This window comes from Trachemys scripta, chromosome 19, assembly GCF_013100865.1.
Source record: "Trachemys scripta elegans isolate TJP31775 chromosome 19, CAS_Tse_1.0, whole genome shotgun sequence".
Taxonomy (NCBI): Eukaryota; Metazoa; Chordata; order Testudines; family Emydidae; genus Trachemys; species Trachemys scripta.
Window position 1 is genome coordinate 4,832,022 of NC_048316.1, and position 25,342 is coordinate 4,857,363.

The 25,342-nt window shown below is 47.7% G+C and overlaps 1 protein-coding gene and 1 long non-coding RNA gene across 4 annotated transcripts in view; both read right to left on the reverse strand.

Moving 5' to 3' along the window:
- Nucleotides 1-25,342, reverse strand: part of TNFRSF14 (TNF receptor superfamily member 14) — a 38,226-nt gene that overhangs the window by 11,169 nt on the left and 1,715 nt on the right. The window contains exons 1-5 of one of the 3 annotated variants that reach the window (XM_034753116.1): nt 7,518-7,849; nt 5,724-5,829; nt 4,730-4,855; nt 3,440-3,595; nt 580-670 (exon numbers count right to left, since the gene is read on the reverse strand). In XM_034753116.1, coding sequence (XP_034609007.1) covers nt 580-670; nt 3,440-3,595; nt 4,730-4,855; nt 5,724-5,829; nt 7,518-7,577 — 539 coding nt within the window. In that variant the 5' untranslated portion in view covers nt 7,578-7,849. Of the gene's footprint in view, nt 1-579; nt 671-3,439; nt 3,596-4,729; nt 4,856-5,723; nt 5,830-7,517; nt 7,850-25,342 lie in introns of those variants that run through there. The other 2 variants (XM_034753118.1, XM_034753117.1) reach the window with 2 other exon arrangements.
- LOC117867808 lies at nt 15,423-23,233 on the reverse strand. Its single transcript, XR_004643514.1, has 3 exons — nt 23,099-23,233; nt 21,611-21,774; nt 15,423-15,440 (listed from the first exon to the last, which is right to left on the reverse strand). It is a non-coding gene; the product is annotated as an uncharacterized LOC117867808 (long non-coding RNA).

Here is a 25,342-nt window from a genome sequence, read left to right on the forward strand (position 1 = left end):
CTGGTAGGCCTCAGAACTGACCTAGCCTGCGTCAGGGGCTGAACTGGCCCCCAGCTGCCCATGCCAAGGAGGCAGAAAAGTCTTTAGGACTTGGTAGATAATCGGAGGAGGAGCTGGTTTTCAAGTCTTTATATTTGCAAACCCTACCCGCTCCTGTGTGGCCATGGGGCTCTGGCCATGGAACATGGGTGGCCAGTCCCAGTATGGCCCAGGGCCTGGTTCCACACAGTGTCTCCGCCATGTCACTGGGCTCTGTGCGGGGAGGATTTGGCAGAGAGGGCTGCAGTTGGAGTCCACCGGCCATCCCATATAAAACAGCCCGGAGGTGAATCCAGCCCTCACGGAGAGCGTCCAGGGTACGGAAAGGGATTCCTGGGGAGAGGATTTCCCCACCACACAGCTCACAGCCCTACTGATTTAGGGTTACGTTTCTCAACTGCTGAACTTCAGGGCATCTCTAACCAGGTCTGATAGAGCCACAAAATTCAGGTACAAAAAAATAACAATGAATGAAAGGAGAGAACGCAGCGTGTAAAGTCAGTGCAAGGGAAAAGGCCATGTGTAGTCAGAGTCACCTACCTGGTCCATGGCTGACAGGTGCGTAACATGTTGGTTGCTGAGAAGGTTCCTTCAGGGCAAACCTCACATACGTTGTCAAGGAATTCTGTGCCTATAAAAGAGCATGACATAACTGGATTATTTCCTGAATGTGGGGCCTAAAGGAGCTTTGATTTCAGAAAGGTCTCCATCCGCATCTCCCCACTCTCACCACCACCACGTTGCAGAGCCATCTCGGTTCGATCAGGAGTCAGCACTTTAAGAATAGATCTGCGCTGGCGTTTTATTCCTGCCCTATACTTAAATCCGTCAGTACTCATAGAGCACAGGTACATGGGGGAAAATGCACCTCCTGCTGCCCCACATACCTGGGCTATTACAAGGGCCAACATCCCAAAGGAATAGTAAGACTCAAAATAATGGTGCCAAGTTGTGTAGTAGCACAAAAGCTGCAACAGAACACAGCAGTGAGGGGGTTAAATGCCCAAAGGACACTGATAAGGCATGAAGATAAGGCAGCTGGAATATGAAAATATTTAAGACTTATCCTGCCGTGCTATCAATTCATGCTGGGATGTGGTCAGTGCTCACAAGCTAAGCAGGTACTGGCTGGGAGACATGGGTGAAATCCTGGGGCATTGTCCCAATTCATCATCTTCAGAGGGGCCAGGATTACACCCCAAAATGTGTCTGGAAGTGATGCAGCCACCTACTACTTCTACCGTAGGTGCCCAAACACTATGGTGATGGGTCATGTAAGTAGACAGATACACTGGTGCAAGGAGAAGCTGCGGTTCTGGCTGTGTACACATTTCCCATGTACACATCTCCTAACCAAATTCCTGTTTGAGGAATTACATTCCACTTACCTACATTCCTCTTGTAATTAACTGAATATAATATTCTTCACCTTCTAACCTAACCTGGTGCAAGGCTGTGAATTCTCAAATAGCTGCCTGCTTCCACCCCGCGATGGCCACATTTCAGGGCTGGATGAAACGATCCCTGAATATAGTCTGGAGATCATTTTATTACCTTTGGAAAGAACTTGGAACTGGAAATATAACAACTATCATAGGACACTATCATGGATATGAAGTTTTACTCTGAAGCCTCCAATTCCATATGGCCCTGGTAGAGGGAACGGGGAGTGAAGGAGGATGGGGCGGGCGGCACTCGGATTCTGGGACTTGGACTTGCAGACCTATGTGTATATTAGGTCGACTTACAGCCACCACAGTAATTACCCCGGTGGTGCATGTCCACACTCCCCTCCTTGGGCCAGTGGGGCATGTCCTCACCAGGAAGGCTCCCACCGACCTCAGAGGGGCAGTGTGGGACGCTGACAGCCCGGTCTCTCAGCTCTGCTGGCAGCTCTGTGCGAGGAGCCTGGCATCCCCACAGGTTCCTGGGCTCCTGGCAGGCTGCCTCACCCCATCCTCTGTTGACACTGACATAATGAGGTCCCTTCCTAGAGTGTCATTGTAAGGCGCCCGTTTGCTTTTTCCTGCACTTCTCTGCAACCTCCCTTTCTGTCGCAGTGTAGAAATGCTACTGAACAGCCTGGGTTACGTGTGAACGGAACAACAACACACACTCGGCTTCTCGCCAGCAACTCCCATCCCAGGATCTCAAAGTGCGTTAAGCTCACATCATCCCCCACAGTATCCACCTTCGGAAACACGCCTGGCTGGACAGTCAAACTCATTAGTTATTAGAGCAAAGAACCGTGAGGTACTTTTGGTTAGTCTGGAACTCACATGTGCCCTTGATCAAAAGCCTTAACAATGGACCATAGCCTGGATCCACACCCGCTCTCTCTGTAAAGGGACTTGTGTCTACAGCAGTGATGTACTCCAATGTAATTAATGGGGAAAAGGTGTTGCTGAACAAGTCTGTTGCACCTTGGGAGCCCCAAAGGCGGCAATGTTTGAAGAAAGGGGTGTGTTTAGCACACTTGTATTCCTAACAGAATTTTGTGCCCAAAAGCGTGCTTGAGGGAGCTCTGTTTGTACAAGCGGAAGCTGAACTCACACTGCACTCTGCTGCTGCGCAGGTGGGCTGCCAACATGTGTGAGTACAAACCCACAGCCTCATGCAAATTGCGGCCTGCAAGAGCATCATGTGAGTGCCCAACGACACCCAGAGGAGTCTGAGCTCGTCACACCCTGTGACACACTTAACCTCGCCCCTGTATATTTCCTGCTCGTTTAGGAGGCAGATGGCAGCTTTGTGTCTGCCCTGGAAGATGAACATAGCCCAGCTCTAGGGCAGGGCCCAGGGCCGGGAATAGCAATTCCAGAGTGGAGGACCCCCAGCAGCTCTCTCACTCCAACACCCCTGCCCCCCATGTATATTGAGGGAGCTCCATCGTGAGCGCCTCTGCTGAGCGCAGCTGGGGCAGTGTGTGCCGGGGACAGAGGCCGTCAGGACCCAAACCATTTCGGTCTCTATAGGTCAAAGCCAATTCCTACATGCGACCAACAGGCAACTCCGCTCCATCAGCAGGCTGCAGCATTCTGCACAGACCTAAGGGGTGGCCCCGGGCAGAGCACATGTCAGCAGAGACTCCTGCCTTGGGGAGAAGAGGTCAGAGGCGTCTGGCCAGGCCCAGATGGACAGAAGTTGGCCACAGCTGTTACCTGGGCATCCAGCTTAGCACAAGCTCTGATGCCACCCTGGAGCTGTGCAAGGGCGTTACAAATGGCAGTCCCGCTCCCACAGTGAGGGGGGCCATGTACAGCCCAGCCACTCTTCCGGCTGCTTCCCCAGCATCACCTCAGTCTCACCCGGATTAACTCTCAGCCAGTTTGTCCTGCTCCAGATTCGTTCTGTGACTGCAGGGGTTTGCCTTGGTATTACAGAAGTTATGTTGCCTTACCAGGTTTTTTCACCATATAGCCAGGGGGGCAGACGGTGTAGGGACGACACATTTCACAGTCCAGGCCTGCAGCATGTGGGCAGAAATCCCCCGGGGCACAGCCGCACACGGTGTTCTTCGTATACGTGCATTTTTCTTTTATCATCAGTCGGGCTCCTAAAGGAAAGTTCCATGCATCACAAATACATTTACACAGGAACTAAACAGAGCAGATACAAAAATTAATGTGCACCCCCAGTCCTTGCTGATCCATGATACAGGGCACAGGAACTAGAGGGCTTTGTTATGATGACTCCATTTTACAAGTGTTGCCATGTAAACAGAACCATCTGGAGCCTGATTCTCTGCTGCCCTGCACCTTGTGTTGTATTTACATCTGTGCAAAGGGTGCATGCAAAATGCTACCAAACCAGCGTTCTCTACTCAGCTGCAGTTCAGATCGTGCTTTGCACCCACTCTGCATCCATCTGCACGGGTGTGAATAATGATAAAGGCGGTGGAGAATCAGGCTCCCAGTAGCCACATATAAAGGACCACAACCTCCAATCCAGCTGGTCACTGGAGGAGTAGTCCACTGTAGTGGAATTTTGGAGTGGTCATAACACCTGCTACACAACCCATCCTCCTGGCTGCCCAGCAGATCCCCATGTGCTGGGATGGCCTTTGGGGCCATAGGCAGCTGATGTAAACTAGAGCAGCCTGCAGGCTGCTCTAATTCATGCTGGTGACCAGGCCCTTATGGCCCCAGGAGCAGAGGAGCACAATGGTTTCTTACTGTCACTCATGTCACTCCCGCCTCCTGAGGTACGTGCGTGTTCCTCAGCCACTGCTCAGGATCTGGGATCTGAAAGGGATGGTTATAACCTTCCCCGTGTACAATCCAGATTGTGAGGGTGCAGAGCTGCTCCTCTAGGACAAAGGACACCATCTGAAATGTTTGATTATAATTGTTGTTTATTATGTTTGTTCTACTTCTGCAAAATCTAGAGATCCGCTTTCCTCCTGAGAAGAATCTCCCGGGATGATTGCAGAGCCCTTAATCAGTGGAAGATGTGCGACTGAAGCCCATGCACTGTGCCAGAAATCTCCACTTCAGTGATTTGCCCAAGATTGCAAGGCACTCAGTAAGAGAACTGTGAGCAAAACCCAAGACTCTTGAGTTCCAGTCCTGGGCCCAAACAACTAGGCTGCTTTCCTATGTGTGGGATGGGGGAGACAACTCAGAAAAAAATAATTAAAATCCATACCCCCCCCCCCCACACACACACACACACTGGACAGCTTCCTTACCTGCATCGCAGACTTTACATCTCATGCACTCTGTTAGGCCATTGGGATGCTCTGTATATGTGTCGTCCACACATGGCATGCAAGTTGTGCTGCTACTTGGTCTACAATGTTTGACGACTCTGCTCCCTAAAGCAAACAAAACAATTAGCGCCTGTGTAAACCAGGCTAATATATTTAATGCATTAATACAGAGATTGCAAAGGCGGGTAATTATGCATAACAAATGCACACACTATGTGTGTGGATTTTACATGTTGCACACACTACCATGAGAAATAAAAGGTAAATGTCTCAGAACTAGATTGCCAGAACTGAAATCCTCTATTTGTGCACAACACAGGTACAGCACAGACAGAAACAATCTCATAACTCACACCCCTCCCTTATCAGTAGGATCCCTAGCACAGTCGTGCTTAGACTCTGTGTAATGGACACAGGACCTTTGACAGATCCATGTGTCCCCACTGTGCCCAGTCAGGATCTTGGCCCTTTAAAAGATGCAGGTCTGAGTATTGTAGTTCCTCCTAGGGGGATGGAGAATCCTCAGGTGAAGCCAGTGACTGGAGGGATCACATGACCAGAAAGCGCCAGGGGACTAAGGAAGTCAGGTGACTGCCTGTGGCCAGTCCTATAGGACTATAAGAGGTAGATTGAGAGGTGAGGGGCTGGGGCAGTGCTGGTGTCCACAGCAGCTGGGGGCAGGGCAGTGGCTGGGGTGGGACGGGCAGATGTCCCTGGGCAGAGGAAAGATCAGTAGGATCCCGATACAAGGGGACTGTGAGGGTCTGGGGAAGGGCTGGGGGATCCAGGGCAAAGGGTGAATACAATGAATCCTAATGGGAACAAGCCAATGGTCAGTACTGGAGTGACAGAAGCCGAGTGCAAGAGCCAGAGGGTAAAGTAGGGTTGTAGTCAAGCTCTCCGAGAGGAGGCCGGACAATTGGACTCTCTAGGGAAGGGTCATGATTTTAAAGAAGCAATCATATATACCTACCAGCACTGCACATAGGACAGCATTCGCCATTTATTTCATATTCGCCTGCGAAGCACTGTAGAGCTTCCGAATGAGGTAGTTGTGTTATCAAGAAAATGACAAAAATCTTTAGGGAAGAAGAGAAGTTTCTGAGTCACATCATGCAGGCTCAAAAGCAGACAAGGAGCAGCTGGTGGCACTGTGACACTGACTAGCCTCCCCAAGCCCGCAAGCACATTCAATGGAGAGCATAATGATGAACAAGATGATAATGATGTTGACTAGAAATGTTACCAGCGCTATTACTTATACAAGTTTATCATCATATTTTGTTTTACCCTTTAGGGTATTGCTATGATGCTTTGAGGTCACAAAGAAATCCAATTTTATCTCTTGAAATAATACATAGAGTCATTCAACTAACAGAAACAAATGCAAATTTCAAAGAGATCATTTTAACGTGTTGATGGTGTCACTGTTTATCTCTGTTTCTGTGGTAATGGCACCACTTGACAGCTCCACAACATACCTCATCTTAAAGTAGACATACAAAACTTTCAAATGATGTGTGATGTGTATTTATAGAGAGAGACTACATTAAGATAGGCGAACGGCAGACACCTCTAATTTGGTTATCAGCCCCGTACTTCGCCATTTCCTCACTACCACTCTCCACATTCTGGGTCAAACTCTGCTCTGGTTTAAACCTGGAATAGTTCTACTGACATTAGTCTGGCTAGAATCCAGCCTTTACAGCCCTGGGACATGATCCTCCATCCCTGACTCAGCTCAGTGTGGGTCTAATCACGTGCATCACAGTGATGGGGTTGGATTAATAGACTGTGGCCTTTGACAATTCAGCTAAAGCCGCTTTCTGTTATGATTTTTCTAAATCCAGAAGCATGGGGGATACCCTGTTAGCCACTTGGAAATCATTTTCCTTTTTTCCCCCAGTATATTCTCTTTCCCTTTTACCCAGGGTGCATTTCGCTGAGTTCTTGGAATACAGTTGAAATTAGCGCCAGTTTCAGTTTACACTGTGACACCCAAAATGGAAGGACTGAAATATGATTGGCCATGGAAAGCCCCAAACTGAGACCCAGCAACACAGCTTCCGAGTGGGCCAAGCGTTATTCCCTGTGCTGGCCTGTCCCTCTGGTCCATACAGTGGAAACCCTGGAAGGAAACAGCAGATACAAAACAACAAACTATGGGGCTAGAGCAGCAGCAGATTCAATACAACGCACCACAACGAGCTACTGTCCATTTAGAATCCTCAAACATTTCCCCATTCAAAGGGCAACTTTGGGGGTAGGTTGTTTGTTTTTCTAAAATCAGTGTCCGTTAATAAAAAACTTCTGACAATCTACATAATAAAAAGTCAATCCACTTAGACCCACCAAGCACCAGGCTGAGTATCAGCTGATGAGAACAAACCAAAATCTCACAGCGGTATTTTTTTCTTACTAAATTAAGGAGGAAAAGTTTTATTTTCAATATTCATTTGTGTTGTTCTTTGCTGTCTCCACCAGATGGAGCCCAACAGCTTCTCAGTGTAGATAGATTTTCTCGAACAAAAGAGTAAACAACCCCAAACCCCGGCGGGGGAAGGGCGGGTAGTTCGCGTTAGTAAAAAGGATACATGTAAAAAATTCTGCTTCCTGGGATCTTATTAAATCACAGTAGATTCCCACAATCCCTCCCCTACCGCCCACCACCCTCACCCATGCACCCCCAAGCCCCCCAGTGTCTCTGCTGGGCAGATCCGATCTCGTTGGCTCCATTTTATTTCAGGAGCTTTTGGGATCCACTTACCCGGAGCATGGACCTGAGACCAGCCCGCAGAGCCTGTCTGTGCCGGTCCCCGCTGGGCATCGAGTCTCTGCCCGCTACAGCGCAGCGCGGCCCCAGGTCCGATCAGTGACAAGCTGCGGGTGCCCCCGCCCTGTCCTGGGGTGTCCGCCCCATGGGTCCCCCGCGCCCTTCCCCGGAGCTCCCGGCCGCCAGCAGGACACAAGCCCACAGTCCGGATCCGGATCCGGATCCAATCCAGGCCCGACGGCCCCGCAGCAGCAGCAAGAGACCAGCTCGGAACCAGACCAGCTCGAGACTCAGTGAACGTGAATGATGGAAGCGGGCGGGGACTTTCCCAATAGGCTGCGCTTTAGGGCTATATTGTTAGCGGGAGAGAGACACTTAAAGTAAACCCAGTTAGGGGGGCAGGGGAGAGCAGCCCCCCGAGTTTCATACCGCAGGTGCAAGCTCCCGGGTGGAGCTCTTCACTGCAGCCCGGCATTAGTGTCCCTTGTGCAGAGGAGAGGTGCCCTGGGGCTGGGAGTCAGTATTTTGTTTACAAGCAGAGGTGGGTGATTAAGATCAGAAATTGCTGGTGATTAAATGAAGGGTCTGGAAGTTTAGCCTGTAAAAGAGGAATCCCTCCATGGAGGGGGAGAGGGAGGAGGGGTTGTGTCAGAGAGAACAGGGGATTTGGGAAAAATACAGCAAAGCACTGAGCCTAGGTTGCATTCAGAAAAGGGGGAGATTTGGGGGTGTAGGTGAAAAGAAGGGGTCAGACCCAGGGTAGAACTAGCCGTGTATAGAGAAGTTCCCACTCTACCTGTGGTACTTACGTGGCCCCATCACCATTGTATCTGAGGCTGCGCCTCACAACGTCTAACCCAGGGGTCTCAAACTCGAATCACCAGGAGGGCCACATGAGGACTCGTACGTTGGCTCAAGGGCCACATCACCCGCCTCCCACTGTCCCCGGCCCTGCCCCTCCACTCCACCCCTGCCCGAGGGGTGCAGCAGGGGGCTCAGGGCACGGGGTTGGGGTGCAGGAGGGGCATGGGGTGCGGCGGGGGCTCAGGGCAGGGTGTTGGGGTGCAGGAGGGAGTGCGCTGTGTGGCAGGGGGTTGGGGTGCAGCAGGGGGCTATGGGCAGGGGGTTGGGGTGCAGGGTGCAGCAGGGGACTCGGCAGGGGGGGGGGGGTCCAGGAGGGGGCGTGGGGTGTGGGAGGGGGGCGGGGGGCAGCAGGAGGCTCAGGGCAGGGGGTTGGGGTGCAGGAGGGAGTGTGGGGTGTGGCAGGAGGTTGGGTGCAGGCAGGAGGCTCAGGGCAGGGAGTTGGGGTGCAGGAGGGGTTCAGGTTCTGGCCTGGTGCCGGTTACCTGGAGCGGCTCCGGGGTGGCAGGGACACGCATTGGGGCCAGGGTAGGCTCCCTACCAGCCCCGGCCCCAGGCCCATGCGCTCCGCTCCAGGAAGAGGCAGGCACTGCGTCCCTGCGGCCCCAGGGGGAGGGGGAGCAGAGAGCTCCCTGCGCTGCTCTTGCCTACAGGTACCTCCCCCAAAGCTCCCATTGGCCGCGGTTTCCCATTCCCAGCCAATGGGAGCTTCAGGGGAGGTAACCACAGGCAACAGCAGCTCACGGAGCTCTCTGCGCCCCCTGTCTCCGGGGCCGCAGGGACGCAGTGTCCGCGGCTTCCCGGAACAGCGCGGGGCCCTCAACACTATGGGGTTGGCAAATCCACAGGCCGGATCCAAAGCCCTGAGGGGCCGGAGGGGATGGGGGGGCAGCGGGGAGCTTGGCGGGCCGCAAGGAAGCGGCCCGCGTGTTTGAGACCCCTGGTCTAACCTATTTCTCCTCCCAGCCCCTCGGTGAGGTAGAGCAGTGCTGTTATCCCCATTGTACAGGTGGGGCACTGAGGCACACACAGACTTTCAAAGGCCAGATTTTCAAAGGTATTTAGGCACCCCGTGAGATTTTCAAATGCACTTAGAAGGTTTGGTGCTTTGTAAACCCCACTCGCTATCTAACTGCATCTTTGGGTGCCTAAAAACATTTGAAATTCTGTCCTGGGGTCAGCGAGAAAGTCCCTGGGGGGAATAGAACCCAGGTCTTTCAGGGCTAGCTCCCTATCCAGCAACTCTGATAGATGGGAGCAAAACCAAAGCAGCCAGTTCTTTGAAACTTCAGCAAACGGTCCCGGGATGGATATCATGGTTGACAGCATGAAAAGCAGCACTGAGGTTAGGAAGGAGGGAGAATGAGAGTCAGATGAGAGGAGAGCGCTTAACTCCCAGGGGGTGGCAGGTTCTGCCCCAGGCTGGGTTGTAGAGCAATGGCTGCTGTGCAATTTTACATTTGAACTGAAAACCATTTTTTTCAGTCATTTTTTGTTCTGAGTTTTAGAAAAGGAAGGAATTAGGAAGTGTTGTATGAGTATCAGACGTGTTTATGCCTCAAATTCTTAGGGTTTCAGCTGTATTCGGGCCAATTCCAGAACAAAGAACAGAAACTTGCATCCACAGAATCCATAAAGTCGATGATTAGTGTCGTGATCTGCATTATTCACTGGGCACCATGTGCTCAGCACTGTTCAGAATATGCCAGAAAATCCAGTCCCTGAGCCAATATGACTGCAACAGAAGTTTTAGTTGATTAAGGACTAGAAGATTTGACCCTCCAACTTTCTTTCTAAAGGAAGAGCGCCTGTGCCTGTTTATTTTCCTTTCCTGCCTGTAGTGGCCCTGATATACCTCAGAAATCTAAGGTTTTTTTCTCAACTTTAAAAATATAGCATTTTCTTGGTGTTTGGTTTAAAATATTCTCCTGTGAGAACTGCAACTCAATCGCTGTAGTGTTGTGTTTAAGAGCCTTCTGGAAAGTAACTAGCCTTTAAACAGAAGTAAAAGCAGTGTTGCCAAATCTCATGACATTGTCATGAGTCTCAATGTTTTCCTTAAAGCCCCAGCTCCTGGAGTCAAGTGGATATGTGATGATTTCAGCTTTCATTCTTAAAGAAAAATGAAGTTTCTAGTCCTCGTGGCTGTGGAGAAAGCTTCAAAATGTGACCCCAGTGCATCCGAAAGGCTCGAAAAGCAGAAGGCAAATAAAAAGAACCTCAAATCTGTTATTTTTACATAATCTCATGATTTTAAAGCAAATACAGGAACTCCTCACTTAAAGTCATCCCGGTTAATGTTGTTTCGATGTTAAGTTGCTGATCAATTAGGGAACATGCTCGTTTAAAGTTGTGAAATGCTCCCTTCTAACGTCTTTTGGCAGCCGCCTGTTTTGTCCACTGCTTGCAGGAAAAGCAGCCCGTTGCAGCTAGCTGGTGGGTGGTTGGAACAAGGGTGGACCAGCAAACCACCCCCCCCCAATCAGCTTCCCCCTCCCCTTAGTTCCCTGTGCAGCAGCTGTCCCTCCCCCCACTGCCATGTGCTGCTCCTGCCCTGTGCCTTGGAGCTGCTCCCAGAGACTCCTGCTTGCTGTAAGGGGGGGGGTGGTGAGGAGGGAAGGGGAGGGGCTAATGTCAGGTGTCTCCCCCTCCCCCCTGTTCCTGCACCCCACTTACCCCATCTTCCATAGAGCAGGGGAGACACAGGACGGAGGGAGCTTCTAGGCAGTTGCTGCAGTCTGAGGTCTCAGCAAGCTGATTTAATTAACAAGGCAGTGTATTTAAGCCTGGGGTTAGCTACTTAAAGGGGAAACCCTTGAGGGCTCAGAAAATTGCTAGTTCATTTAGCGGTAAGGCATTCCCTGGGAAATATCCCACCCTCTGACTCCTCCACCTCAACCAAGCTTCACAATCATCATCACTGTGTGCCAGTATTAAATTGTTTGTTTAAAACTTATACTCTGTGTGGGTATATATAGTCTTTTGTCTGGTGAAAAAAATTTCCCTGGAACCTAACCCCCTCATTTACATTAATTCTTATGGGGAAATTGGATTCGCTTAACATTGTTTCGCTTAAAGTCGCATTTTTCAGGAACATAATTACAACGTTAAGTGAGGAGTTCCTGTATCATGATTTTTGATGAGCCTGATTCATCATTTTTGAACATTTGGGATTGGCAATACTGTGAAAGTGACTTGAAAGTGTCAGATTCACTCCTGTTTAAGGTCACTTTCTAGTCTATTATCTGTATTGAGGTAACACCTCTAGAGCCCCAGGCAGGTGCAGTATAAACTCACGGGGGGCGGTTGCCTTAGTAGGATGTTTCCAAAGTTGAATGATCTACTCCAAGCTTCATGAACTGCAAAAAAGTGGTAAAAAGTTATCTAGAGTTTTCGACAATTGTTTCAATTGTTGTATTCATGAGTTAGTAACAAAGAATATAGATTTACATTTTAAACCTAACTAGTGTTCCTTAAGTGACTTGACACAAGATGTGAGAACGTTAGTAATAGAGCTGAGTGGGTCTAATATTTATTAAATCCTCTTTTTTTATACAGTAACTCCTCACTTAACGTTGTAGTTACGTTCCTGAAAAATGCAACTTTAAGCGAAACGATGTTAAACAAATCCAATTTTCCCATAAGATTTAATGTAAATGCGGGGGGTTAGGTTCCAAGGAAATTTGGGGGGGGGCAGACAAAAGGCATTATATACTGTACAGTACTGTACTGTGGTTGGGAAGTGCCCCTGGCCTACCCCACACAGGCACAGCCCGCTGCAGGCAAGGACACAAGGAAGCACCTTCCCCGTAGAAGAACAGGCACCGACTTTGCCGGGAATGCTCCAGGCCTGTCTCTCCCTGCCCCTGCTCCACTCCAGGCTCACCTCTTCCCACCCCAAGTCCACCTCTTCTCTGGACCACACCGCATCCCTGCTCCTCCCTCCCCCCCCCCAAAAAAAGTGTTTGGCGGCGCTTAGAACTTTCTGGGAGGGAGGGGGAGGAGTGGAGATGCAGCACTTCCCCGCTCCTCCCCCTCCCTCCCAGAAAGTCCTAAGCGCTGGGAGGGAGGGGGAGGAGGTGGAGAAGAGGAACTTGTGCAATTCTCCCTTGTAAAGTCACTGCTCTTCCACTGAGCTATCCCCCTCCCCCCCTGAATCTTACAAGCAGTGGACAGAGCAGGCAGCCAAACGACGTTATAAGGGAGCATTGCACAACTTTAAACGAGCATGTTCCCTAATTGAGCAGCGACATAACTTTGAAACAACGTTAAGCGGGAGGACGTTAAGTGAGGAGTTACTGTATAGGAATTAGATACAGTGCTACTATCAGCTAATTTCTAAGTTATCTGGAAAAAAAAAAACTCTAGAGTTTTCAGGTCCCTAAGTAGCCCTTGGAATCACAGTTAAAGTCCCCCATTCCCCATCAAAATCTGAAACCATGCCCCTGAAACAGGGACCTTTGGGGCTTTAAATGGCAAGTGTAGACATGCCCCAAGAGCTCAGAGTCTGCAGACATTCCACCTAACAGTGTGTCCGTGAGGAAGGCTTCAGCATAACAGGCCTTAGCCAGAGAAACTAAAGTTACATAAACAACAAGGAGTCCGATGGCACCTTAAAGACTAACAGATTTATTTGGGCATAAGCTTTCGTGGGTAAAAAACCCACTTCTTCAGATGCATAGAGTGAAAATTACAGATGCAGGCATTATTATACTGACACATGAAGGGAAGGGAGATACACTGATGATGATCGCTGAAATTCAATGAAGAGGGATTTTCAGAAGCCTCCAATCCAATCACACGTGCAGGGCTGACAATGGCTTACTTTCTCCACTCCTCTGCTCTTGCCGTTGTTTGTTCCTTTAAAATATGACAAAGTAAAACAAAGACATTATGAACATTCAGTTACTAACAGTCAAATGGCTGGTACATTTACCTATCACCTGCCAAGAGTTCTCTTTCTTAGAGTTTGTTTTCTTTTTCATTACGATGAAGTATTATAATAATTATTAATGTCGTTCCTCACTTAGAACAAAAGTGTAAGTTATATTGTCTGGAATAATTTTTTCCCTATAAAAAGTGTCCAGTTTGCTGGAAGGATCTTAGACTTTGTAACTAGCTAATTTCACATCATCTTAAACTGTGTAATGCCATAAAACAGCAACTGTTCTAGAGATGCAAACCAAATATGCTGAAAGGAGACAAGGTACGTGAGGTAATATCTTTTCTTGAACCAACTTGTGTTGATGGAAAAGAAGCTTTTGAGCTTCCCAGAGCTCTCCTTCAGGTCTGGGAAAGATAGCCAGGGTAGAACAGTTAAAAGTGGGACAGATTGTGAAGCATAAGAGGTTACACATGTTGCAAGAAACCATTTAAACCAAGTGGGCAATTAACACCTCTGCAAGTCATAGGACAAAGCAGGATTAGTAGGTTGTAATGGTTGTAATGACTGGTATAACCGGTGTCTCTAATGAGTCCACGATTTAGTGTCTAGCAGAGTTATGAATTTACGGGCAAGTCTACACTTAAAAAGCTGCACCAGTGGAGCTGAGCTGCTGTAGCGCTTTAGTGAAGACATTACTATGCTCACGGGAGAGCTTCTCCTGTCAGCGTCGTTAATCCACCTCCGTGAGAAGCGGTAGCTTCGCTGGCGGGAGAAGTCCTCCCATCAGCGTAGCGCTGTCTACACCAGGGGTTAGGTCTGTGTAACTACGTCACTGGGGGGTGGGGGGGATTTTTCACACCTGAGCGACATCGTTATACCAATGTACGTTTGTAGTGCAGACCTTGCCTACACTCCCAGCCTCGTCTTGCACAGGTTTCCTTCGAGGACCAGGAATGATAAGTCAGATAGGGAGTGATTGCTTTGTGAAAAGTGTTCACCCATGGGTGACAGGGTGTTTCTGTCTTTTATCGTTTTTCTAGTGTGAGTTCATCTGAGAGTGTAGTGATTGTCTGGTATTATCCCATAGTTGTTGGGGGCAGCTGGTGCACTGGATGAGGTACACCAAAATCTGTCCTGCCTTGTATTTAGCTGTGGTGCTCCGGTTACCTTTCCCAGACCTGAAGAAGAGCTTTGTGAAGCTCAAAAGCTTGTGTCTACCACCAACAGAAGTTAGTCCAGTAAAAGAAATGACCTCACCCACCTTGTCGGTCTCATGTATGTTTAAGCAGTTTGGGAAATAGGCTCCAGGTTGCATGCCTGGGAGCTTAAAGGTCCAAAAGACAAAGGGAAAAAGTCCATTTTAACTTCAGATGTTAAAGACTCTTTTGCTATAAAGTGAGCTATCACTCAGGGTGGAATTAAGAGGCAATCAAGCCATTCGTTAGTAAGGTTCATTATATTGTTTGGATTATAGATGTCCATTTAGTGGGGACCTTGACCCAGGGGCAGATTTAATGCTGAATAATAATATTTTGCACTCCTATGGTACCTTCCATTCAGGAATCTCAAAGCACTTTACAAACACCCACGGAGCAAATCATGGTCTATGCACAGCCCAGGTAATTGATTCTGCAGCTTTCAGGGCTTTGCACAGCCGCCGAGCATGCATGTGTAAGTGTGGGGGAAACGAGTTTGCCCCTGCTGAATCAAGTCTCATGGTACCCGCTAAGGTAGGTATTTTTCCCATTTTACAGATGCAGACAGTAAGGCACATTGGCCCAGACCCTCCAAGATATTTAGGCTCCTAAAGTCCATTGAAATCAGGAGCCTGAATACCTTTAAAATCAATGCACATTAAATACCTTCAAGGATCTGGAGCGTAATGTTTAAGAGACTTGCTCCCTAGTCCCATAGGGGCTCAGTGACAGAGTTGGGAATAGAACCCAGGTCTCTGGAATTAAGAGTCGCTTGTGCTAATCTTACTTGACCAGACACTTGCAGTTCAGTGGGGACTTTGGAGCTTACACACACAGAGACTTGTTCTCAGAGACTCCTGCGGCAAGCAGACATAGCCATGACAGAGACACTCATACCATCCAGCAAACCCCTGCTCCAGGTGCTTGTGCATAGTAAATAAAAGACCAGACAACTCACCCCTGTCTCCTGTGCAGCTGCAAAGAAAAAGAAACAACCTCATCAGAAAACAGTCTGGTGCATTTTGTATTGACACGTTTCTGTATTAATGTCCCCGGGCCAAGTCCTGCACAGCTCTCTGCGATTCAGTGGGGCCATGTGTGTGCACATCCACAGAACGTGGCCCCACTGTGCTGTAACTGCGCTTTGCACTACACTTAGCAGCATCTTGAGGAATCACCCCCCTGGGAGAGGAAGGTGGTTAGGTGACAATGCTAATCCAATGTGATTTTAGGCTCTAACAATGCTCGGCATTTATACAGCACCTAACCTCTAAGGATCTCAAAGAGTTTTGCAAACAGCAAACCACACAATCCTATAATGTGGGCATTATGTCAAACAGCTACACTATGGCACAAGGAAATTGGGCAATTTTCCAAAATTCACACCTTTGGTCATCAGCAAAGCTGAGAATATTATACAGGAGTCCTGATTCCCAGTCCCCAGCTATAATCAGTAAACAACGTTCTCTCTTGGACCTGAGAACATGTTCTTCTCTTGGTGGATAAATGATGGGGCAAAACTGAGATGCTGATTTCTGAAGCAGGAACAGGTTCTGAGTAGAGCCCAAACTCCCGTTCTATTAACATCACTGCTCCCCCAGCGAATAAAAAGGGAACTTTGTAAGCACATATCAGAAACAAGTGGGAAAGATCATAAGCAGGGGAGAACTGGTCCAGGTCAGTAATTTCCCTACACCCCCCCTGAATTTTCCCAACACCCCCCCAGTTTTGTGAACTAGTTACATGCCAATTTAGTGTCTGTTTGGAAATTTGAATTGAAATTGAAACATTAATACACACTTTAAAAGCATATACAGTGTATGATAAAATACATGTATCTGAAAAAGTATCATAGATTTGAAAAGTATGAACATAGACTAGCTTCCTTATACAGCTGTTGTTTTTTATGACAATGTCAGTGCATTAATTTCGGTGATGTTGTGCAACCTAATCATTTCAAATGATGATTTGTAAGCAAAGTCTAAATGAGCTCTCCCTGACAGCTAGTGATGAGCTGGGGCTGGAGGGAAAGGCTTCAGGACCAGATTGTATTTACATTCACACCTAATCTCCCTAGGTATCCAGCAAACAGAGCTGTGCTGCCCAAGGGATAGACTTTGGCTGGAGTTGGGTTACAAATCACTTGAATGCGGGGGGGGGGGGGATGAAATGTTGTTGTTCTTATTGTATGAGTAAAGGGCAGTAGAACTGTACTTAGCCTGTGCTGATTGAGGGCATCAAGAGAGAGGGTGGGGACCTGTCCCGCTCCACTGTTTAAAGACAGAGCTGATTAGGCTCCATAGATAGTCTTTTGTTCTGTTAAGTGACCACTGCAGCTGAACTCACTGATAATCAGGTCTAAGTGTTTAGTCCTGCTGTGGGACAGTGTTTCTGTGGAAGGGACGGCCCAGACTGCACTAGCAGCGAGGTTCCCCCACTGAGAGCTCAGCTGAAATCACTGAGAGCTGGTGGAACCTCAAGAGACCAACTCGCAGCGGTCACAGTGGCAGGTGGCAGCAGAAGGTGACTGCGCAGGGCCATTGGCAACAGAGTGGTGGAGTGAACAGTGGCACAACAAACAGCAGTGGCCAGAGCGAACAGTGAGCAGCTGGAGGAACGAGCAAGGTGCCTTCTTGCCCCCCACCTGGGAGGTGAACTCATGTGAAAGCACCTCTGAACTCTGAGTCTCCACTGACCAAGGACAACACCGGTGAGTGGGGTGCGGTGGAGGGAAAAGTGAGGGGCACATTAAATAAACATTTGTTTGTTGGACTATATTTTAGTGACTTTGCTCCAGAATGCTAAATTTGGGACTGGGAATGGAAACTTATATAAATATGTTTCCTAGTAGGCCAAGATTTTTAAAATGCATTATTTGCCAAGGTTGTTATCTCACATCGTTGCTATCTTGAGAGGTCATTATGTTGGGGAGTTTCTGTAGTAAACATTTTTATTATTATAATTAATTTTTACATGAGAATGGTCATACTGGGTCAGACCAATGGTCCATCTAGCCCAGTATCCTGTCTTCCGACAGTGGTCAAGGCCAGGTGCTTCAGAGAGAATGAACAGAACAGGGAATCATCAAGTGATCCATCCCCTGTCGCCCATTCCGAGCTTCTGGCAAACAGGCTAGGGACACTCAGCGTATGGTGTTGCTTCCCTCCCCATCCTGGCTAATAGTCACTGATGGACCTATTCTCCAGGAATTTATCTAGTTCTTTTTTTAATCCTGTTATATTTTTTGTCTTCACAGCATCCCCTGGCAAAGAGTTCCACAGGTTGATTTATGTTGTGTGAAGAAGTACTTCCTTTTGTTTTTTTAAAACCTGCTGCCTATTAATTTCATTGGGTGACTGCTAGTTCTTGTGTTATGTGAAGGATTAAATAACATTTCCTTATTCACTTTCTTCACACCAGTCAAGATTTTATAGACCGCTACCATATCCCCCCTTAGTTGTCTCTCTTCTAAGCTGAAAATTCCCAGTCATTTTAATCTCTCCTCCTGTTTCATACCCCTAATCATTTTAGTTACCCATCTCTGTACCTTTTCCAATATATCTTTTTTGGGACGGGGTGACCAGATCTGCACACAGTATTCAAGGTGTGCACGTACCATGGATTTATATAGAGGCAATATGATATTTTCTGTCTTATTATTTATCCCTTTCTTAATGATTCCCAACATTCTGTTTGCTTTTTTGACAGTCACTGCACATTGAGTGGATGTTTTCAGAGAACTATCCACAGTGACTCCAAGATCTCTTTCTTGAGTGTTAACAGCTAATTCAGACTCCATCATTTTGTATGTATAGTTGAGATTGTTTTCCAATGTGCATTACTTTGCATATCAACATTGAATTTCATCTGCCATTTTGTTGCCCAGTCACCCAGTTTTGTGAGATCCCTTTGTAACTCTTCGCAGTCTGTCTGGGACTTAACTATCTTGAACAGTTTTGTATCATCTGCAGATTTTGTCACCTCACTGTTTACCCATTTTTCCAGATCATTTATGAATATGTTGAACAGTAATGGTCCCAGTACTGACCCCTCAGGGATACCACTATTTATTTCTCTCCATTCTGAAAACTGATAATTTATTCCTACACTTTGTTTCCCATCTTTTAACCAGTTACTGACCCATGAGAGGACTTCCCTCTTATCCCATGATGGCTTACTTTTCAAAAGTCAATTTAAATTAAATACATTTTTTTAATTTATATTTTTTAGAAATCTAGACCTCTTATGTGTTTTGGTGCAACTTGCATTATCCGTATGTTAAATTTGCATTATCCTAACAAAACATTTACTTTATTCATATCTCTTTTATATGTTGCAGGTCAAAGTGAAAATGAAAAAAGACAAAAAACAATACAAAATATTTTCCACTCAAAGGCCTCAAAAACTAACCAAGGTGAAGAACACATCAAGAACCAAGAATATATCAACATGTCATCTGAAGGGTCAAGTGGTATATCTACATCCGACCAGTCTGAAGCACAAATACAGCTACCTACTGAAGAAACAGTGTCTCCAAAACCTAAAGGCAGTTCCCGATGTTTGTTGGTCAAAGTGTTCCCATTTATTGAAGTTGGTTCACCTCTTGCAAAAAAGCTTACGAAGAAGGAAAGCTTCCCAATGCTATAACTGGTAAAAGTGGAGGAGCTTGGTTTGTCAAACCGACCAGCAAAGCCAATGCTGACAAACTACGTGAAAAGGCTGAAAAACACCAGGCCTCTGGAGTATATCAACATGCAGAAAGCCTTATAAGTCCACTTTCAAAGCCAATTTTAGAAGTACTTAATGAGGCTGTTAAGAATGCTGGAGACACAACACAGTTCATGTGAACAAACATGGCTGTGGCATCCTGCTTTCTATTTAAGCAAGAGATACCACACACTACAAACTGGAGGCCAATGTTAAGTGCATTGTCACTTGTTCATCCTGAAGTTGAACACTGGTTCCGAACAAGACCAGCAAATGCTCACTATCTTTCTGCAAGAAACTCAACTGACTGGCTAGAAGCATGCGGTGCAACAGTGAAAGACTCAACAGTTGAAAAAGTGAAGAACTCTCTCACCACATTCAAAAAATTTGCATGCATGGCTGATGAATGCAACAATGCAAATGGGCATCAAGTATTAAGTCATTGAGTATGTTATCTTGATGTCAGGGGTAGGCCAGCAGATGCATTTCTAGATGTTCAAGGTATAGAAGACACATTGGCTGCATCTGTGACAACCCACATCTTAGAAGAGTTAAATGCTTGTCAATTGGACCCCAAACAGATGGCTGCTTGTGCATTTGATGGAGCTGCAAACTTCTCTGGAAGACATGGTGGAGTACAAGCTTTGCTCAGAGAAAAATGTAACCCTAATCTCTCCTATACACATTGCAGAGGCCATCTACTCCAACTAGCACTAGTACGAGCTGCAGAATTTTCAAAAGACATTTAAAAAGCTATACATTTAATGTCTTCAATATATTCTTTTTTCAGCAAGAGCCCAAAAAGACTGAATATCTTGGAAAATATAGAAGATACACTGGGACTGAAGTTCAAATTAGTCCAACCTGGGAAAACCCGCTGGCTTTCTCATGAACAATCTTTGGCTGTTGTCTTAAAATTACTCCAGCTGTTATTACTGGCTTTGGAAAGTATCTATCAAGATGGGATGGATCTAAGTAGCAAGGCTGGTGGATTACTTTTGCTACTACGTTCAGAGAAGACTATTGCCATTCTCTCTCTTGTAAGTCTACTGTTGAAACCACTTGGGTCATTAAACAATGCCATCGAGGCATCTGCTACAACAGTAGTAGACCAGCAATAGAAGCTACATTTGGAGCAATCAAAGATCTATCCATTTGAAAAGTACTGGAAGAAGCAAAGACTTCAGTCCAGAAGTTGACTAATGAAGGCATTTATATTGAATCCTTAAGTGAAGAGGACAAGAAGTGTTTGTTAAGACAACTGAAAAAGTACACAGACTTGATTCTTTAAAATCTACAACAGCGACTTCTTGATTCTACTCAACTTCTACGTAGGTTTTACAGATGCCTGTCCTATAAAACACCAACAGTTGAGTGGAGTGAGGAGGCACTACCAGCAATGGGGCTGCCATGTGATTAGGACAGGATAGAGAATTTGAACACAGAGTGGAATATCATACGACGAATGAATGAAGATTTGACTTCAACTTCTTTTTTATCATCACTAGTGGCTCGACCTGATCTTTGTGTTCTGTTTCCTCGGATGAAAGAAAAAGGAATTCATCTCTTGCTACTCCCAGTCACAACAGCTACAGCTGAGCATTCTTTTTCATCATTGAATAGAATTTTGAGTTCTGAAAGAAGTCGCCTTCTGTCTGATCATGTGAATGAACTGATGAGCATATCAATTGAAGGAATTGAAGTACCGGACACACGAGAAGCCACCAAAGATGAACGCATTGTATTCAAGAAGTTCATTAACAGAGTTGTGCAAAATCATAACAAGAAACCAAGAAGGATGTAAATGTAGTGCTTCATAGAAGGCTTGAGTAGCCAACTTTAATGTGTGTGATGATTTTAAAACATGAGTTAAATCTAATAAAATGGTCATGAAACATTTTTCAGTTTTTACTATGGTGCCATACAGCCCACCTTCACCCTCACAATCTCACCTCTCGTTGGCCCTGACACCGCCCCCTGTAAATTCGAATACCCCCCCACAATTTCAATTCCAGAGAAACCACTGGTCCAGGTTGCTTGGAGAATGTGAACAGCTGGTATTTCTAGTCACTGGAGAATCTGGCCTGGGAAAAAGGCTGGTTTTGGCCATGAATTGGGGAGGGAGAGGATTTTCCCGAGCTGAACCGGGGGAGTGTCCATTGCAGCTGGTGTAATAGCACAGCACCCTGGCCTGGGACCAGCCAATTCACCCCGTAAAGTAGGTCAAATTTAGGGCCAGGGGATCTTAAAGGCAACCCTGTAAAGAAGAGAGATTTAGACTCTCACAGGGATTCTCAGTTTGAAGAGGCAATTCCAGTTACAGGCTTGCATGTCCCAGAGCAAAAAAAAGACCTTTGTGGCAAATACGAACTCTGCCAGTCTGACCCCTTTAGAGACCCTGTGATGGGTTTCATGGGTTCCACACTTTTCTTACTTACATGTTTCACAATATTTCCTCATCATCCTCGACCAGAAAAAGTACACTTCTTTAGCCACATTAATTATCAATGCCACCACTATGGCAGAAAGGTCTCTTTGTACACAAACTGCATCAGAAGTGGATGTCCCGGCCTTTTGTTCTGTCATCCTTTCCTCTTCACATCTAAGATGAAGGAAGGCATGTTATTAAACGTGTCAGCGTATCCACAGCCTTCTCACGGTCTCGGGGCACCCGTCATTCCACCAGGTGGATCAAATATGATAAGACCCCTTTCAGATTCTGGGCCTGATCCTGCAGTCTGTGGACAGGCCAAACTCTCACTCATTTCAAGGATGCAGGATTGGGCCCTTTCAGCGGTAGACGGCTGCACATTGGAAAATTAAGTTATAATTTTATAACTTAATAATAATAATAAGGGCCCAAATTGTTAACAGAACATAGGATTAAACTGAAAAATACAAAGACAATAAATTCACCATACTGACCTCAGAAGTTTTTACCTGCCCACACCTCAGCGTAGGGTTCTGTGTTTTCAATGCCAGTGTCACTGACGTACCCAAGAAGCACAGGAAGTGGTGCTCCCACGCTGACTTGGGAACGCCTCAGACAATCATCCATTGCAGAGCAAACCCTAAGTGAGCCGAAGGGCCAGAATCACCCTTGCTCTACAGCCCCTTTGCACTGGGTGTGGGACAGACGGGCTGTGCGGTTGGGATGGGATCTCACCTGGCGCAGGTGAGCCATGGTGGCGCGGGGGACAGGCCAGAGATGGATTGGCTGAGGGAGGGGGCATGGCCAGGGAAGTTCTGCACCCCATTAGTGGCCCCTAGGGGGTCATGGCCACTGGTAGGCCTCAGAACTGACCTAGCCTGCGTCAGGGGCTGAACTGGCCCCCAGCTGCCCATGCCAAGGAGGCAGAAAGGTCTTTAGGACTTGGTAGATAATCGAAGGAGGATCCAATTTTCAACTCTTAATTCTAAAATGTGCCATATGTATTTGTAATCTGTGTTCTGTAAAGGGCAACCCTGCCCACTCCTGTGTGGCCATGGGGCTCTGGCCATGGAACTGGGGCTGTTACACTGCATGGATGGCCAGTCCCAGTATGGCCCAGGGCCTGGTTCCACACAGTCTCTCCACCATGTCACTGGGCTCTGTGCAGGGAGGATCTGGCAGAGGGGGCTACAGTTGGAATCCACCGGCCATCCCATGTCACGTTTATAAACAGCCCCGAGGTGAATCCAGCCCTCACAGAGAGTGCGCAGGGTACGGAAAGGGATTCCTGGGCAAAGGATTTCCCCACCACACAGCTCACAGCCCTACTGATTTAGGGTGACGTTTCCCAGCTGCTGAACTTCAGGGCATCTCTAACCAGGTCTGATAGAGCCACAAAATTCAGGTACAAAGAAATAACAATGAATAAAAGGAGAGAACGCAGTGTGTAAAGTCAGTGCAAGGGAAAAGGCCATGTGTAATCAGAGTCACCAACCTGGTCCATGGCTGACAGGCGTGTGACATGTTGGTTGCTGAGAAGGTTCCATCAGGGCAAACCTCACATACGTTGTCACTGAATTCTGTGCCTATAAAAGAGGACGACATAACTGGATTCTTTCCTGAACGTGTGGCCTAAAGGAGCTTTGATTTCAGAAAGGTCTCCATCCGCATCTCCCCACTCTCACCACCACCACCACCACCATGTTGCAGACCCATCTTGGTCAGTTCAGGAGTTAGCACTTTAAGAATAGATCTGCGCTGGCGTTTTATTCCTGCCCTGTAATTAAATACGTCGGTACTCATAGAGCACAGGTACATGGGGGAAAATACACCTCCTGCTGCCCCACATATCTGGGCCATTGCAAGGGCCAACATCCCAAAGGAATAGTAAGACTCAAAAGAATGGTGCCAAGTTGTGTAATAGCACAAAAGCTGCAACAGAACACAGCAGTGAGGGGGTTAAATGCCCAAAGGACACTGAATGAAGATAAGGAAGCTGGAATTTGAAAATATTTAGGACTTATCCTGCCGTGCTACCAACTTATGCTGGGATCTGGTCCGTGCTCACAAGCTAAGCAGGTGCTGGCTGGGAGACATGGGTGAAATCCTGGACATTGTCTCAATCCATTGTCTTCAGAGGGGCCAGGATTACACCCCAAATGTGTCTGGAAGTGATNGAACCATAGTAATTAGATCACCTTATACAGATGTTTTGCTCATGGGCATCGGGTATCAAAGGCAGGGGAAAGCTAAGCCCATCCCAACTGCCTGCGTGGCCCCGCCCACACTCCACCCCCAGGTCCCCTCCTGCTTCCCGCCATGCTCTGCTGCGGTTCTTCCTTCCACTGTGGCTGGGGCCCCGGGCCAGTGGTACCAGAACCGGGGGACCAGGAGGCCATAGTTCTCCCACTTTTGGAAAGTGGGGGAGCCTGGGCAGCGGTGGTGAGCTGCAGTGGACCCTCCACCATCCTGGGGTGCAGAGGGCTGAGAGCAGCCCCTGGCCGTGTCCCCACCACCCAGGTCCCCCGGCCGCCCGGGGCAGGAGGGTCCGCGACTCCACGCTGGTTCCCCACGGCTGCCCACGCGGCGATCCCTGACCCGACCAGAGGGGCCAGAGGCTGGGGCCTCGAGAGCTGCAGCCCGGCCACGGTGAGGAGCCGCAGACCCTCCACCTGTACCGGGGAGTGGGGACACAGGCCGGGTGCTCCTCAGGCCCCCCGCACCGCGGGCAGATAGAGGGGTCCACCGCGGATCCCCACAGCTGCCCACCCTGCTCTTATCATGGCCGGGCTGTGGATCCGAGGCCTCCCCACACCCAGAGCTGGGTTGGGGAGAGCTGCACGGGCAGCTGTGGGGAGCCTGGGTCCTTCCACTTGCCCTGGGCTAGGGGCCCAGGACATGGGCAAGGGGCTGCTTTCACCTCCACCTCGGGCAAGGTCCCCTGCCTCCTCCCAGACTTTTGGGAGGGCTCCGGCGACCTTGCCCTTGGCTGGGGCTACTAGGGGCTAGCCCATAGCCAGGAACTCTGTGTTTAATGTTATCAAAACAAAGGGCGCTTACCACTTCAAAGGTCTTGCCAAACTGGGAGAGAGTGATGGACAAGCTGCAAATTCTGCAGCAAGGAAATTGGTAGCAGTGCTGTTTGACCAGCATGAGAAAGAAAAAGGAGGCCCACGAAGAACTGAATTGCTTGTATCTCAATCTACCCATCAAAAAGGACAAGTCACTGGCCAAACTCCCACCATAAGAAAAGAGTTTTGAAGAGTGTGTCAAAAGAGCATCTTGACAAACGAAGATTTGGATGTCTTCTCCCAACCAGATATCAGCTCACCATTGCAATGTGGATGAAAAAATGTGGATGATGAACTACTTGCTGTATTCTTCAAGGGCCAAATGGCATATGATCTTCGACATGACTTTATCTATGCCTGTACCAGTAGGGGTTGTTGAACAGTTAACTGTGTCTGTAGTCATAACAATCTTTCCTGGACAGAATTGTGTACAAGCCAAGGCAAGGAAGACTTTGGTAGTGCAAGCACATTCAGTGGATATTATAATGATGAACAAGATGATAATGATGTTGCCTAGAAATGTTACCAGCACTATTACTTTTCCATGATACTTATACAAGTTTATTATCATATTTCGTTTTACCCTTTAGGGTATTGCTGTGATGCTTTGAGGTCACAAAGAAATCCAATTTTATCTCTTGAAATAATACACAGCGTCATTCAAGTAA